Source organism: Balearica regulorum, chromosome 10, assembly GCF_011004875.1.
Source record: "Balearica regulorum gibbericeps isolate bBalReg1 chromosome 10, bBalReg1.pri, whole genome shotgun sequence".
Lineage (NCBI taxonomy): Eukaryota > Metazoa > Chordata > Aves > Gruiformes > Gruidae > Balearica > Balearica regulorum.
The window spans coordinates 3,359,708-3,375,593 of NC_046193.1; the positions used below are offsets into that span (position 1 = coordinate 3,359,708).

The following is a 15,886-nucleotide window of genomic DNA, read 5'->3' on the forward strand; positions in this document are numbered from 1 at the left end:
TCCAATTGCACCTTGGCAGCAGCTGGAGACTCAGTCTACCATAGCAGAGGACTGATACATCTGTTGAACTGTATGGTGCTACTGAGAGTGAGGTCACTGAGGATCTAATTCTTAATGCAATTTCTTTTGTGGGGAGAAGAGGAAAAGCCTGCATAAGAGGTGAGCCCTGGGCCAAACAAGCATACATCAGGCAGGAAGAAAGTTGCGTGTTTTCAGCATCAACTTTTCCAAGAAAGAAGCCACTGAAGTGGAGAGACAGAGTTTGTATCGGAACGACTGGTGAGACAAAACTCTGAAAAGTAGCAGCAAACCAGGCCAGTGTATTTCTCTCTTCCTCCCTCCTTCCCCACACTGTTCTTGGCACAATGAGGGGGGGGAAATGTAGAAAAAGTATTGGGGACCAATAGAACTGTCATAGAACCGTTTAGGTTTGAAAAGACCTTTAAGATCAAGTCCAACTGTAAATCTAACACTGCCAAGTCCACCACAAAACCTTGTCCCTGAGTGCCACGTCTACACATCTTGTAAATACCTCCAGGAATGGTGAATCAACCACTTCCCTGGGCAGCCTGTTCCAGTGCTTGACAACACTTTGGGTGAAGAAATTTTTCCTAGTATCCAATGTAAACTTGCCCTGGTGCAACTTTCCTCACATCCTATGACACGTTACTTGGGACAAGATACCAACACCCACCTGGCTACAACGTCTCCTAAGACCTGTGCTCTAGAACCTTCACCAGCTTCATTGCTCTTTGGATGCGCTCCAGCACCCCAATCTGCCTCTTGTAGTGAGCGGCCCAAAACTGAACACAGCGTTTGAGGTGCAAACCTACTGAGGGTGCACTCCATCCCCTCATCCAGATCATTGATAAAGATACTAAAGAGAACTGGCCCCAGCGCTGAGCCCTGGGGAACACCACTTGTGACTGGCCACCAACCAGATGTAACTCCATTCACCACAACCCTTTGGGCTCAGGCATCCAGCCAGTTTTTTACCCAGCAAAGAGTAAGCTCTCAGCGCTGACAGTTTTACAGATGTTAAGTCCTAGAGTGCAGTGTTTCCTTTCTCCTGGTAAACATGGCTAACAGAGGAGAGGAGCTGCAAGGAGTGCTTTAGAAGACAGAAAAGTTATGCTTATTAACATGTTACCAAGCAAAATGGTTTCAAGGAATAAGCTCATTGCTGATAGTTGTTTGGTTAATTTACTATTCCCGACTTCTTCACATCTCATTCTTCTTGGCATGCATTTTATTCATAACATTTGATACATAACCTTACCCATGTGATGGGGGATCAGTTGCAAACAGAGTCTAGCTGTAGACCAATATCTTCTTAACAAAAACTCATCAACCCAATGCAAGTCAAGCTTTTGTGCTAATGTGCAGACCCCTACAATACCACTGACTTAGTAGCAAACACCCTGACTTTCAGCACATACATAAGCTGTGTCCTACCTTCAGCATACAGGCCGAAAAAAAATAAATCTTCTTATATGAGAAGAGAGGCCTTGCTATATCCTATGTGAAGTACTGCGCAGCATGCAGGAGTTTTTTCATAGTTAAGAGTTTCCTCTGCAAAGTTCTACTGCAGCAGGAAGAGCACTACTGTGTATACCAACATCACACAAGGAATCTATAGCAGAAACGGGACTTAATTTAGTTGTTGCTGTATTTTACATTACATACACCAAAGTATAGACATATTGGAGCTTTTTCTCATTGATTAGAAGAACATTAGAGCCTTTTCTCATATGATTACAAGAACATAAACCTCTCCCTTTCTTTATATATGCTTGAATGTATACAATCAATCCGGTCCCTTTACAAGTGAAGCAGAATTTATGTTCAGCCTCCATCAATCTTCAGGAATGCTGTGTTGTCTAAGCAGAAGCTATTTCTGTTATAACAGGTACGGGATAATGTCACACAGCTTTATACATTCTCCTTTGTCTCCTGCTTTTCTTCCACAAGTTAAATGGTGCTAGAGATTTGAACGTACAACGTAAACATAGCTTAAAATACAATACAGAGTTTGCTTTAAAAGACAAAGTTATTGAAGCAATTTTAAATATTTTCAGAAGCAAATGTTGCTCATACAGACAAATCTAGTTTTGACATATGCCCCAAAAATAACCATGTCAGACTCAGAATTTACATCTACATAAAGAAGGTTAATGAACCAGGCAAATTGTACCGCACAGGAAACAAATGCCAAATATTGCTCTTAGCTTTTTCTTGTGAGTCAGTGGCTGCTGTGGGAATGGGGGTACTAAAATAAGTAGTACCACATACTTAGTGCAGTTGCAACATTCCAAAATGCCATGAAGCTGTCAGTCTGCATATCAGAATCAATGTGCAAGCTTGTCAGGAGAAAGGCAGGGTAAATTTGGAGCTTTAAATAGGCACCATCTTTTACAGTTGTTTATTAACTGTAATGGAAGGAAGGCCACCTTATGATTGCCAATCAGGCTTTTTATTCAGAACTGCACTGTAATTACCTTTTCATGTGAAATTTGTAAGAAATACCTATTTATTTATGTCTGAAAAAGAAAAATCTTAGTGAGAGGTGACAAAACAATTCAGATTATTTGAAGATGCTCAGGGCTTCAATCCAAGATTAAACTTGGAAGCATTAACAAGGTTTGGAGGAAGGAGGGGAACCAAGAAAGCAGCACAGTTTCAACTGGTATTGACAGGACCTCAACAGTGCAGCAGAATCACAGAATCTGTAGGGCAAACCCTGAGGGTCCAAGCTGAGTTTTTAAACAGGTCTTTCAAAGAACTCTCACAAATTAGAGCTGAAGGACCTTGATAGACCACCAAAGGTCCAGTTACACAGCTGCTTTAATGGGAAGCCTCCCACTAACTTCTGTGGTTTCTTAGTTGAAGTCTCAATGTGAATGGTTCCTCCTTGACATTTTTTTGGCAATGTCTTGCCCAATCTCAGGTGGCTTTTTTCCTGTCAGCTATTTTTTCAGGTCTGTTCCAAAGGAATATGCAGAGATACCAAAGGCTTTGCTTTAGATGCATACACATGCACACACAATTAAATACGTTTCTGCACTTTCTCCACATTTTCCTTTGCCTGTTGCTTATCAAGTACATCTCATCACCTCACATCTGTGTACAACACTGTGTCTGCAGATGCTAATTATACCTTCTAATTTAATAGGAGGTAGGAGGTTTGCTTCAACTATTAATTCTGATTCCCAGCCACTCAAAGCCTCTAGGAACCACAGTCACAGCTGGGGACTGGCTGACAGCGGGGACACTTTAGTTGTGTAGACTGTATGTTCGGAGATGTTCTTCAGAAATATTTGACAGAGCAAGAATAATATGAGGACTAAAAAAAGTCAAATTTGAATTTGACATCCAAGGTTCAAGTAACTAGACTGGAGCAACAGATCCATACATCTAATTTATGTGAAAGAGTAACCTTGGAATGAAACTGGTTTTACTGGGTGAACTGTTTGTTTGGGGGTGGGGTTTCTTTTGGGGGTGTGTGTATAAGTGTGTTTTTGGGGTTTTTTGTTGGTTTTATTTGTTTTTAAATGAAACATGGTTCATCTCAGATCCACCAATCCAGAAGAGTTTTCTGCAAGTCTTCCCAAAGGTCTGAAGCAACTCTTACTTTATTACATTTAGGAATATAATATATTCCCTCAGGTATTTTCAAAAAGCTGCATCACTGCCTATTTTCTGGCAAGTTGATTCCTTGCTTGATATTTGTCTGTTCAATACAGAGAATGACACCCTTATTTTCTTTGTCTTCTCTATTTTCACATTAAATTACAATTTAATTCTCCTCCAAAGAAAATGGCATGAAAGATTTTTTTTCCTTGAGAACACTACAACTGCTTAAGATAATAATTTGGATATGGTAGTAATGCCTCTCAATCACTGGGAAAAAATCCTACTGTGCACATCTACCTTCTGTTTTCTATTATTTCTCATTATTTTAAACATCTATACCATTGCAGTCTCACTGACAACTCTAACACCACAATTGCAGCTTTAGCATGAACCTCTGGGAATATTGAATAAAAAAAAAAAAAGAAATTTTATTATAGCTTCTCTGTAAAGACTGTAAATGCATTCTTCACATGATGGTTAGGGTCTAAGGAAACCTCTCTTGACTCCACGTCTCCCAGTTTGGTTACTGAGCTACGGGGACAAACTCATCTTATGTTGGCACATGCTGCCACCTAATGATACGGAAACCAAGTCTTGTAATGAAAGGAATCAGAACCGCATCAATAAAAAGTTGCAACTGCAGAAAGGACTTGCAAATCTAATTATCCAGAATGTACACGTCAAGTACACGTAACCAACTAGGGAAAGCTGATGGCAGAATTGACCTACACTTGCCTGCTGCAAACAGCGGGTGTGCAGGTGGATTTTATACACAAACCCCGCAGCTGATCAGGTTTAGACCGATTCTGACCAAAAGGTGTCCCCGCTGCACCACAGAAACGCTGTTCCAAGGTATCTGTGTGGAGCACAAACAGCAAGGAGGCTGCTCTTAGCCTGTACCTCAACTCTCCTCCCCACCGAGAAAGGAGTCCCAGGGGACTCCTCTACATCATTGCATAGCGCAGTGGAGAGGCTGCAGACAGCATAAGCTGTTTTCCCCGATTCCACTTCTGACATGGAAGTGCCAGCTGGGGGAAATCCAATTTTTAAGTTAGAGATTTCATACATTATTTCCATCTTAACAGGAAGAAGTAGTCTTCCTATTTCAACCAATTGCATGTAAACAAAGCATGGCAACTGCTGCAAGAAAGCAACATTCCAGTGTGCAAAGAACATGAGCTTCGCTGAGTTTAAAGCATTCCTCAGACAATTCTATTAGTCCATGAAGTTATCACAGAGGCTTTTATTTAATAGCCAATCCAGAGATGCAGTAGCAAATTTACTGCCCTCAATGCTGTATCTTCATCCCACCTGCACAGTATCTCCTAAAACAGAACTAACAATACAGTTTCCAGTACAGAACTGCCTATTACAGCATTTGGTATTTTAATGCAAAACCCCCAAATTCTGCAAAAGTAGAAAGTAAACTCCTTCAGCTGAATAGATAAAAAGCTTGTGTTTACTGACCTTGCTATAGCAACCGAAAGGACATCTAAGCTCATACAGGCTAGGAATGAGCCAGTAGACTACACCAGACAGGGTGTTACAGTTCCCAACAAGAACATACAAGGTTTTGAGAACATTTACTGAAAAAAATCCTTTAACTCCAAAGAATATTAATCCATTTCACTTGAAAGATCTAAATTAGGATTTTTTTTAACTAGCAACAGCACTATAATACAAGGAGCAGGCTTACAATTCAAACTGCACATAGACAGGACGGCTAATACAGGAATTTGTGAAGGTTGGATTTGGCACGAGAGTAACTGAAGAACAAACTGCACACTCTGTTAGTCAAAAGCCTGCAACAACATTGCCAATTCAGATCACAGCACAGAAAAGCCTCCAATACAATCCAGAAAAACATGAAAAACTACAGACTGATTTCCAGAACTTACAAACTAACTGAGAGGAAACTGTCACCCACCCCACACTTCCCAGTCCCTACCTGTTGTGTCCTTGAGGAAAGGGCCATAGTCACTACCTTCAAAACACCAGCTCCAAAAGCCTCATCATAAACAACACTCCATAACACTTGTTCCCAAAACCAACTTCTCCCTACCACCTCTTATATCACTTTCTTCCCTTCCCCAACCAGGGTTGCATGTGCTGTCAATTACTTTTAATTAGTCCATGCAGCTAATAGCCTCCAGCACACTTCTTCTTGCTCCTACTGCAGAAGCAGAGGCTGCATTCTGAATTGCATTGAAGAGAAAGCATGGATGTACGGAAGGGGAAGGAGAAAAGCAGTACCAGCAGAAGCAGTAGGCCCTAAAACTTGGGGAGAAGGATGAAGGGAAGTTTGTGCCACAAGAACCCAATGAGTTTTCTGTGAATGAAGCAAAAATTTGGGAAACAGAGACTTTTAAACATAACCAGGGCTAGTTTTCTGGAAAGAATATCTAGAAATAAGCAGTAAAAGTTAAAAGCTGATTTATATGTCACTTGTAACACATCATGCTTTTGTTCCTGCAGACAACACAGAGATTAGTTGTCCTTTGCTTGTCTTAATAGCCTATCCTTCTCTTGATTTCCGTTTACTGACCTGGTACTGCATTACTGGGCTTATAATTTTTGCCTGCATTTCAACATGGACAACAAAACTAATTTTGCTGGAAAAGGGGAGGAAAAAAACCCCAAAACCAAGTAACCTGGTAAAGCCTAAAATAATTCCAGGACATGTTTATGTTTATTCTTCCAAATTAATTTGGGAGCAAGCTAAGAGTAGGGCTTGATTAGAAAGAACCGCAGTGTTTTGGCATGTCTAGTCCAAAACAGCTCAAAGCAAGGTGGTGCTCTGCAGCACCTTCTGATCCACCACTCCTGCAGCTGAGCTCCCTCCTGCTGACAAGCCCAGCTGTGCTGATTCACAGATGGAGGGATGGAAACACAGAAACAACCCTGACATCTCCTCTCACATATGAATAAACCACCTAATACCTGGTCCAAATGCGTAAGGCCTGTGAAGACACAAGTGGTACAATTCCTTGACCGTGTCCCGTCACCGTGCTTGGTGTTGTCTCGATCAGTTCTACCTCTCGCTGTGCGTGTGTCAGGGATTCCTGATGCCAGTGCTGACCAAAGCACAGCTCAACTCCATGTCACCGGCGGCAACCAAACTTAGAACTGGCCCTGGAGGCGTCTGCCCAAATAGCTGTAGTTTGCTCTTTTGAGCACGGCGTGCCTTAACTGCAGACATCTTTTAGCCCTTTGGGAAGAGGAGAGGAATGATTCCTCTGTGTATAGTCTAATAAATAAGTGGGTGTTTTCATTGAAATAAAAAGAGATCAGCCAGAGCTCTCAGTGTTTCTGTTGAGGTGTTTTACAATGACATTTAAGAAAAGCTACTGTGCCTCTTACCTAGTGCTGTAGTAAGTGCTGGGAACGGATAGTGGAGTTGGCTGGCTCTATTAACAGCAAGCTGATAGAAATAGAAAGCATACCCCACTGTTCTGTCACTAACCATTTATAGCAAGGAACTCTTGGCTATCTTTATGCTTCTCTTCTTCTTTAACCAACAATAGAGCTCAAGGCTATTCTGTTTGCAGGATGGGCAAGCACAGGTGATGATCAAGGCAACTGAGGAGGGGAGATGCAGAAAATTAGCTCGAAAGCCCAAGAGCAGCCTTCTGCAATCAACGCGAGCATGGCCAGCCAACGAGGAGGTGGATGTGACTGGAATTCAGAGCAACTTGAGGCAGTGCAGGACACAGCTGAGGTGGGTTGCAGCTCTCAGAGAACAACTGTTAAAAAAAAGTGAAGGAGCTGATGCTTGTAAAATTAAAGTATGTAAGAAAAAGGGTATGCAATTCTTCCCTCAAATTCTCACTTCAAATCAGCACCCAAATCTTGGTCCCTTCTGCTCTATTATGTTGTAATGAATAGTTTATGTTTTAAGAGTAGCTTTAGAAAGAAGAGCTGGAAACTGTCTTGCGCTGTTAGCGCTCACCCCTTAGCATTCATACAGATCTGGGGAGTCTGAGCAGTTGTGTGTTATGCATTCTCAAGTTTTTCAAGCCTTCTCCAAACCTTTTTTAAGAGAATCCCAGCCAATTTTCTCCTCTTTATGTCTGTCTTTGTGCAAATTTTCACATCTTCTTCCAGCCAAGTGTCCAAGTATATACTCCACCAGGACATTTCTGACATCTAGAGAGAAATTTTTAAGTCTTCGCTAGACTCACTGCTGCACTGTGGATGACCAAGTTCAGGTATTCCTCTAAATGGGGAGTCATCAACATCTGAGGCCAAATTTCCCAGCACATTCAAATTTACTTAATATTTAGTTGCAAGACGGGGCCAAGAACCTGGTAGTGCTGGCTGGCTGGCGCCTGGGTCTGCCACGGGCTGCTGCTGCAGGTGGGAGGCCGTCAGCCCTGGGAAAAGGCTGCACATCCTTCCTGCGGTATCTGGGCTGCTGGGTAGAGCAGTCGGTATAGTCAGAGAGGAATTGAAAGGCTTTGTCAAAATCCATAGCACGTTTTCCTTATTATAGCCATGCTTCATTAATCAAGATGAGAAACAGCCTTTAAGAAAAGAGCTTCATTTCCTGTGTGGCAGGCTACTACATAATAGGGTGCCTCAGGGTAGAACATCAGAATTTTTCATCAGTGCGTCATGTACTAAAGCAAGCATTTTTCCCTCTACATGGGCTACTGACATAAGAAAGAAGAGTATAAGAGCATAACATCATAGTACAAAAGATCGTCAAAGGGACGGAGCATTGGCCTGTGACTGAAGCCATGGTTAGAAGGTTGTTTTATCCAGCATCATGTCTACAGCAGCTGGAAGATGTAATTCACTGTCCTGTCTCCCCTCGGCAGTAGCACTTCTATGGCCAGGCAATAGGCTGGAGTTACCGAGAGCTTTTGGGGGGTGAGGTTTCAGCCAGTTTGGTTCCTGGCACAGCTCTCTATGGCTCCGCTAACCCTGCCAGCGACACAAAGCAGGCCACAGTGAAACACAGCCAGGAGTGGGGAGGGATGGGGTGGGGGGAGGAAAGCGGTGGTAGGTCTGCGCTCTTCCATGGCAACATGGATTTATATTACATAACAGTAACATAAAGTTATGGCATCAGGAGACTTCAGTTTGTTTCGGCCATAGATTGACTGGATGAGGTCAAACAAGTTGCTAAATCTTCTGTTGTTTCTAAGTTCCCCATTTAAAATCAAGGGACATAGGTCTGCCCTAAAAGGGTAGTTGTGATTATTTAATTTGTTAAGTGAGAGTCATAAAAAATACATTGATATAAACTAAAATAGACAGAATGGGTTTTGCCCATTTCCTTTAATTTTTAAAACAATAAGTAGACGAAACCTTGTGCCCTTCAAAACCAAACAGAATTTTTCTTTGTGTAAAATGTTACATAAACCTTAGTGGTTGTTCATTTTTATTGTATTACTTTTAATAATACTGCAGATATCTCAGAAAAGGGCAATATTGTTTCTGCCGCATAAAAAAATCATCACGAGTTGTTTTCTGCATTTTCCCCTTCATATTGTTTCAAAAAAAAAAAACCACCCCAAAACCCCAAAAGAACCCACAACACAAATACTATTAAGAAATTCGCCCTCCCAGATCCCTCCCCACAAAAGAAAAATATTTTTTAAAAATCAGTAGTGTTAAAGAAGTCAGATATTAAATGCACACATGTACAAGCACAGCACATTAGTAATACTGTATAATACTTTAGACCATGCCAAACCACATGTATGTGTATAAAGCTACGGGTGAAATGGTTCATAGCAGCAGAATAGGAAGCATGTTCCATACCAAGTACATAGTTCCTGTGGAGATATTTGGATGAGTACAACAGTTCAAAGCACACCGAGAAGCTAAAATGCACAAGTCAATTTTTCCTGCTACAGCAATGCGTGTTATGATTCAAAGGGCAATCTTGACTTGGCTGGGATTTTTGTTTTGTGTCTAATGCATGGCCAGTTGAGTGGTGTGGGTTCCTCCTCTTGGCACGCTTTACTGTGAACATTCACGAGGAATCCCGATTGCTAAAGATTACTCCATTGAAAGCAAGGCTAAGGGCCAAGTGTAACCCAAGAGCGCATCTACATCCTTCACTGATAAGAAAATGTGTTGACATTTACTCTGGGAGGGAACATAACCCATCCTAAGGCCCATCTGTGCCTTTGGGGCCTTACTTCTGCAGCTCTGGTGGGTGGAGAGAAGGACCAGAAAGGAACACTGGAATAGAAATGTTTATGATTCATTAGCACTTCCAAAAATGTTAATTTCTAGGGTTTGGAGTGGGCATTTTTTCAATATCAATTTGTAGCTTTCAGTTGCTTCACTGTCTTTTCTGTAGTTTTATAACTCACTCTGTGGTGTCAATTCTGGGAGCATTTCTCTTCCAGAAGTATCATGTTCCAGTGGGACCATGATTTTCATTGGTAACCTCCAGTTCTGGATGCCAAGCTGAAGACTCCCTCTGAGGGAGGCCAGCATTCACAGGATGATGGTTCTGTGCCTTCATGAAAGCAGGCTCCTTCAAAATGTCCTTTCTAAGCACCTAATGATGGAAACGTGCAAAGGACTTAAAATATTTGAAGTAGAATTGTGGTAGAGAAGTTCTCTCTTAGGCTTCTACCTTACCACACAAAAAATACAAATAAGATGAAGTAAAATTAAATAGATCTATTATATTCAATGATGTGACTTGAGACTTGAGCGTATGGAAATGCTTTTTAAGAGGTAACTGTAAAATGTCAAAGAAATGCTGACTACCTGTACAGTTCTACGTAATATTAAGATATGCTTAGAGACTTCTAGTGAAATGTTTTCCTCTGTAGAAGGCCAGCAGCCACTTCTGTTTCTTGCAGCTCCAGGCGCTGGGATCTGAGCTTTGGTGATTTTGAATTGCAGAGAAGACAGCAGATGTTATGACATTTCTTCCGAGCTGTCTTAGGCTGCTGCTTGTTTCTCTCCATCAAATACTCCGCAGTGTAGTACAGTATTCTTCACAGGTTTCTCATACAACCATTAAATAAAAAACCAGGACAAGAAAAAAAAAATTGTCCAGAACAAATGAGAGTGTTTGGAATATTGGCAGAAGAAAAAAAAAAACAACCCCCAAAAAACTCCCCAGAGATAGTCTAGAGATTTTGATACTGGGACTAGCATTTGCATACCTCACAGTAGCAACTGTCCATCAGCTGGATTCACATACAAAATCTGTTTTAAATACAAGGGACTCGGTTCATACAACTGATAGAATCAAAAGGCCTGATATCACAAACCCCATACTGCTCCCTGCAACTCCTAGCATCCCTGTCTTCATTCCTGCACCATACATAAATTCCGTTCAGGACCAATTACTCTAGCGTTCCACCAAATGAGCTCCTATTCTGACTTCGGCGCAAGCCTCGATACCTTTCAGGGTAGAACAATCAGGGCCTAATCCGAGAGCATCTAGAAAGTACCCTGAAGATGAGAAAAGTTATATAGTGCTACATATTGTCATTACGGGATCCTTCATTTCTTTTGAGGGGAGTGAATAGATGCACAGACAGACAGACTGGCAAGCAGATAAGGAGACAGAGAGGCCAAGGTATGCAGAGCTCTAAACCTGCCTTTTTTTTTTTTTTTTCCCCTCCTCAGAACATCTCCAGTTGTAACCTTGATCTCCTGTTGTACAAGCATAGACACGTTTCGCTTCAGGGGATGGGAAGTGTCAACCAAAATGAAGTACCGGCCACCCAGACACTGACAAAAATGAAAAAGCTTCAGACGTCCCCTGAAGTAGCACACATCATCTTGGAGACCATGGACTTACAAGAGCGGCAAAATTCGTAGCTCTTAAGAAATATTCTCTATCCAATCTCCAGAAAAACCGTGACTCAGAAGTGGGCCCATTCCACCACATTTTTAGACCTGTTGAGGCAAACGGAGGGTGGAGGGAAGGCGGTAAGAGCGGCTGAGGTGGTGCTTCCTGTCGGCTTCCCAAAACTTGCCCTGAAAGAAGAGCTTGGTTAGGTGCAGAGCTCGGTCTTGCAGCTGCCCTGGCTAGGGAGGGGCTGAATCCCACAGAGCCTGATGCCTCAGCTGGAAAGGCTCCTCGGGGTCCCCTGGACTTTGGATACAGCCTGCATTTAGAGAGTAACACGCAACAGCAGTTACAAGCCACCCCCCATCTCCTCACAGTTTCTTCCGATATAAACAAAAGGACATTCTGGTCCCCTTTATATACATACATTAAAAGCTGCAATGGTCTGAAATGCTTACAGATTAGAGTGCATATATCTATACAACATTACATCGGACAGAAATCAAAGTAGAAAAGTTTTACAGCACATTATACAGGTCCCTCTAACTTCTAAAAAAACATTTACTGAAATCACCATATTACAAGAAGTCATCACTAACATAGCATATAATACTATTTCTTTTTCTTTTACATAATCATTACTTATATAGTAATTTTTAAAAATCACTTTTAAACAAGTATACAATTTTCACTTTAAAATTAACTGGTTAATAAAGTTTTGTGCAAAACAAGCCAGCCTCTATAATTAAGTGAATTTATTTATTTATTTATTTTATTTATACAAAAAAAAAAAAAAAAGAGAGAGATAGTTCTTTCAGAAATGTGTCTCCTTTTCTGTAATGGTTGAAATGGTGCCATCTCCTTTCAGTTTGGCATCGCAGTCATTTATTGCTGCACTGTAGGCTCCTCCTCCAAGTTTCCCTCTCATTTTCAGGTCTGAGCTGGGTGTAATCAACTTCCTGAATTTCTAGAAAATTTGAGAAAATGGAAATCATAATCTTTTTCTTGGTCACAGACACATTTCTTAAACAGATTGACTATAAAACCCTTTTCGCTTGCATGTCTGCTTCTCATTTCCCCGTCACAGGCACATCCATAAACCTACACGCCGCACAGTTCTTTACAAATCACACCAGACCAAAGGGAAGAGAAGGAAGGTGAAGACAAAGTCAAAGGGAATTTTCATGCTGATTTAGAGCAACATTCCCTTCCATGAAGAAACGCAGCACAATGCTCTGGGTAAGGCCTGTTATATGGGTACATTTTGTTTCTCATGCTATAGTCAAAGCATATATGCTGAAAAAAAACAAACAAAGAAGGGACTGCCAAAGCGTATTAACTACAATGAAGAACAGAAGAAAAATATGTATGTTCAGCTGAGAACTTTCTCTTTTATAGCAATAACATCAGTAGCAATGCTGCTGCTGCTGCTGCAGGATGTTGGCTTCCTGAGAAGCTCCCAACTGTAATTAAAAACCCCTCTCATTGTTCACGTTTGGAAAAGATAATGACCTGTCTGCAGTGCCTCAGACTACCAGGCAATGCAAAACAAGGGTCTATAAACAAAGTCTATTTACTTGCAAGGACCGGGTAAGGTTGATGCATTAAGGAAATATTTCATGTTAAGATTTGTGCAAAACTTCCTTTTTTGACATGCTAAGAAAACTATATTATGGACGATTCATTTTTTGCTTATATACCACAAATAAAGATTTCCTGAGTAGTCTCCAGGCCATACGTAATCAGCTTAATGAAGTCATTTCAATATGGACTGCCATCAGCCAGCCCAATAACACCCCAGTGTTAGCTTCTCCGTTCAAGAACACAGTCACTGTTACATTGAGATATACTCAGGTATATTCAGAGGTCATACACTTTGGTTCTGAGTGGAGGATAATTTTGAAAGAGTGGGTATACACTGTGAGACAGATCTTTCAAACATGCCAGATAAGTTAATGAGCACCAGACATCCTGCGCACAGAAATTCCTTGCTCTTCACATTGGCGTTATCCTAGCGAATATCAGAAAGGCTGAGAACGCATGAAAGGGAGCGAATAAAGTCCCTTCCATGTGTGTGCTGAGACAGAAGGAGGCAATGCTGGGATGCCCTTTTACTGACTATTATCAAAGGAGTTCCCACTGACAGAACCACACTTCTCCGGAATATGAGAAATCCCAAATGGCCAAAAAAGATTTGTATTCTTGTTTCTTCCATTATAACCATGTTCACTGTGTTTCTTTGCAGAAAAGGTCTTATATTTAATAATTTTAACCTCAGCCTAGACCTGAGATAACCTGATACCAAATGTTAATAAATTGCTCTGAATATTTCTTTTTGCCTCTACTTCTCACTTAGAGAACTGCAATCAGGAAAACTGTCCAGAAGCCATATGTGAGTGCTTGCTACTCGGCTCCTGGAGGAAGATCCTGGCAGCGCAAACATGAGTCACCAAAACCATGGAAAGGCGGCAGCTGACCTGAATGAATGGCTGGCACAAACCTTCTTGAGGGATTTAGCTGGCATTGCAGACATTTTAAGTTACAAATTGAGCAGGAACAGAGCATCTTAAAGCTACAGTATTGGCTAGTTAGCACAAGCTGAAGTCAGTGAAGGAAAAAAAAAAAATAAAAGGAAATTCAGAAGAAAATAAAGACAATTCAGATGCCTCTTTCCATGAGTGACTGAGAGGCCACTGGGACAGGTACATGGCATTGCTTTTTTGATTAAACTGTGCTTAGTCTCACGCAGTGAGGATTCACGCTCCCTTCCCACTTCTTCTTTCAGTATCATTAATCTGAAAATATATCTTACCTCTATGAAAGTGCCTTCTGTCTTCCACAGCTTAATGCACATCCACAAGGGGATACAGATCATGGAAGAGAGCGCCATCATCCACCCTATGCCATAGCCCCAGTCAGGGTATATATATACATTGTTGTATTTCAAAGGCTTGTATTTCACCAGGAAAAAGATGAAGATTCCCTGAAATAAGCAGAGAAACATATTAGCAGTATTTGAAAAAACACTGTAAGAAGAAAAGGATTGACTGCTCAGGCAAGGCCAGTCTCCCTAAAGATGGAAAGTAGAGGTAAGCTTTTCAGTCAGAGAAAAAACTCAGCAATGACTTCTTTTATGTACAGCTTAAATAACATGTCTCAGTAGCTCCCACAGAAATGAACAACCTTTCAAGTTGAAATCCTATTTACCTCTCGATGACAATAAAACCTGCACTTTGATGGCAAACAGTACCTGGGCAGGAAAGATTAAGTTTTGCTACCGTGAACCAGCTGTGATTAAGTAACACAAGCTGTGTTCTCTCCAACCTGTCATGATGAAAAAGGAAAGCCAAAATTTTCAAAGTTGCCTTAATCCACTGTCTGTATCTGCAGTTCTGCAGGCCAGCTCTTTCATCCTCACAAAAGCTCAAATATATCTATCTGAATTGGACAGGTGTCTAATCAAGCAGTTTGGACCATTTAAATTTATGAAATACAGAAAAGTTACTATATACTTTTCTCCAAAGAGATGAAAAGAGTGTATGAGACCAGCGATAGTAAGTTAATTTCAGAGTTGGTGAAAATTACTCAGAAATTTTCCCATGTTTGCAAATGAACTGGCAGAGCTGAAGGGAACCTGGATCTCCCGGTGCCCCAGCAGCTGTGGTTTTGCAGTGCCTATCCGGTATGTATTGGACAACTGGAAGATTTTTGTATCTAATCCTCAAGCACTTGTGCATCAAATTTATGGGCAATCTGGTTATGCTCCTTTTGTAATTTTGCCAGCGTTGGCACCACTACTGCTAGCTTCTGGTAAGGCAGATTCCTTCTCCTTCTTCACGCATATGAGAGACGCTTTTGGCCTCTTCTGCTACTTTTGCTAGAAGAAAAAATGTCCTGTCCTCTTTGAAAAATGTCTACTTGCCCGAAGAGAGGGAAGGAAATAGAAGGCTGGAGCAGCAAGGAAACCAGGACAAGTCTGGAGGAGCTTGAGTTATGCTGGGTAGACAGAAGGTATACTAGCAGTGCCAGTGAAAAAACGCCTCCGTTGTATTGGCAAATGTTCATCTAGGGCCCAGAGTTTATTTTTCTCCTATTATTGTGTATACTAAGATTTCTCACAATTCACAGAGTATTTAACAATTTTTACAGCTCCTACAGAGTGGTTTTTAATTAAAACATATGCTGCAAACCAACAGGCGTTTTTCTCAATCGTTGTGAACTATTAGCAGCAGCAAAATTCTAAAAATATGCACAGAGAACCCTCTTTATGTCTAAAACAAGTTATTTGGATATTCTGTACTTACTGCGCAAATACCTGGAGTTAAGACCATCCAGCACCATTTAATCAGTGACAGTGGTTTGTACCCAATCATATCTTCAATGTTATCATAAAAGCGATTGCTGCCTGCCCAAAAGAACCCAAAAAAAAAGCAGATGTAGAACGTACATGTAAGAGGTTCTGTAGGTCAGTATTTAAAA

The 15,886-nt window shown here is 41.2% G+C and overlaps 2 protein-coding genes and 1 long non-coding RNA gene across 4 annotated transcripts in view; 1 reads left to right on the plus strand and 2 right to left on the minus strand.

The window, feature by feature from the left end:
- The window catches only part of SLC6A1 (solute carrier family 6 member 1), a 156,725-nt gene extending 150,011 nt beyond the window's left edge, over positions 1-6,714 (minus strand). The window contains exon 1 of the mRNA XM_075762771.1: positions 6,574-6,714. The gene's annotated coding sequence lies outside the window, so the exon portion shown is untranslated. The remainder of the gene's footprint in view (positions 1-6,573) is intronic.
- A 2,277-nt stretch (positions 6,715-8,991) lies between these two features.
- SLC6A11 (solute carrier family 6 member 11) overlaps positions 8,992-15,886 on the minus strand; it is a 105,612-nt gene continuing 98,717 nt past the window's right edge. Inside the window, exons 13-15 of one of the 2 annotated variants that reach the window (XM_075762767.1) lie at positions 15,712-15,812; positions 14,220-14,390; positions 8,992-12,374 (exon numbers count right to left, since the gene is read on the minus strand). In XM_075762767.1, coding sequence (XP_075618882.1) covers positions 12,222-12,374; positions 14,220-14,390; positions 15,712-15,812 — 425 coding nt within the window. In that variant the 3' untranslated portion in view covers positions 8,992-12,221. The remainder of the gene's footprint in view (positions 12,375-14,219; positions 14,391-15,711; positions 15,813-15,886) is intronic. The other variant, XM_075762768.1, reaches the window with a different exon arrangement.
- LOC142603246 (uncharacterized) lies at positions 11,444-14,093 on the plus strand. The gene is made up of 3 exons (XR_012837143.1): positions 11,444-11,547; positions 12,495-12,646; positions 13,764-14,093. It is a non-coding gene; the product is annotated as an uncharacterized LOC142603246 (long non-coding RNA).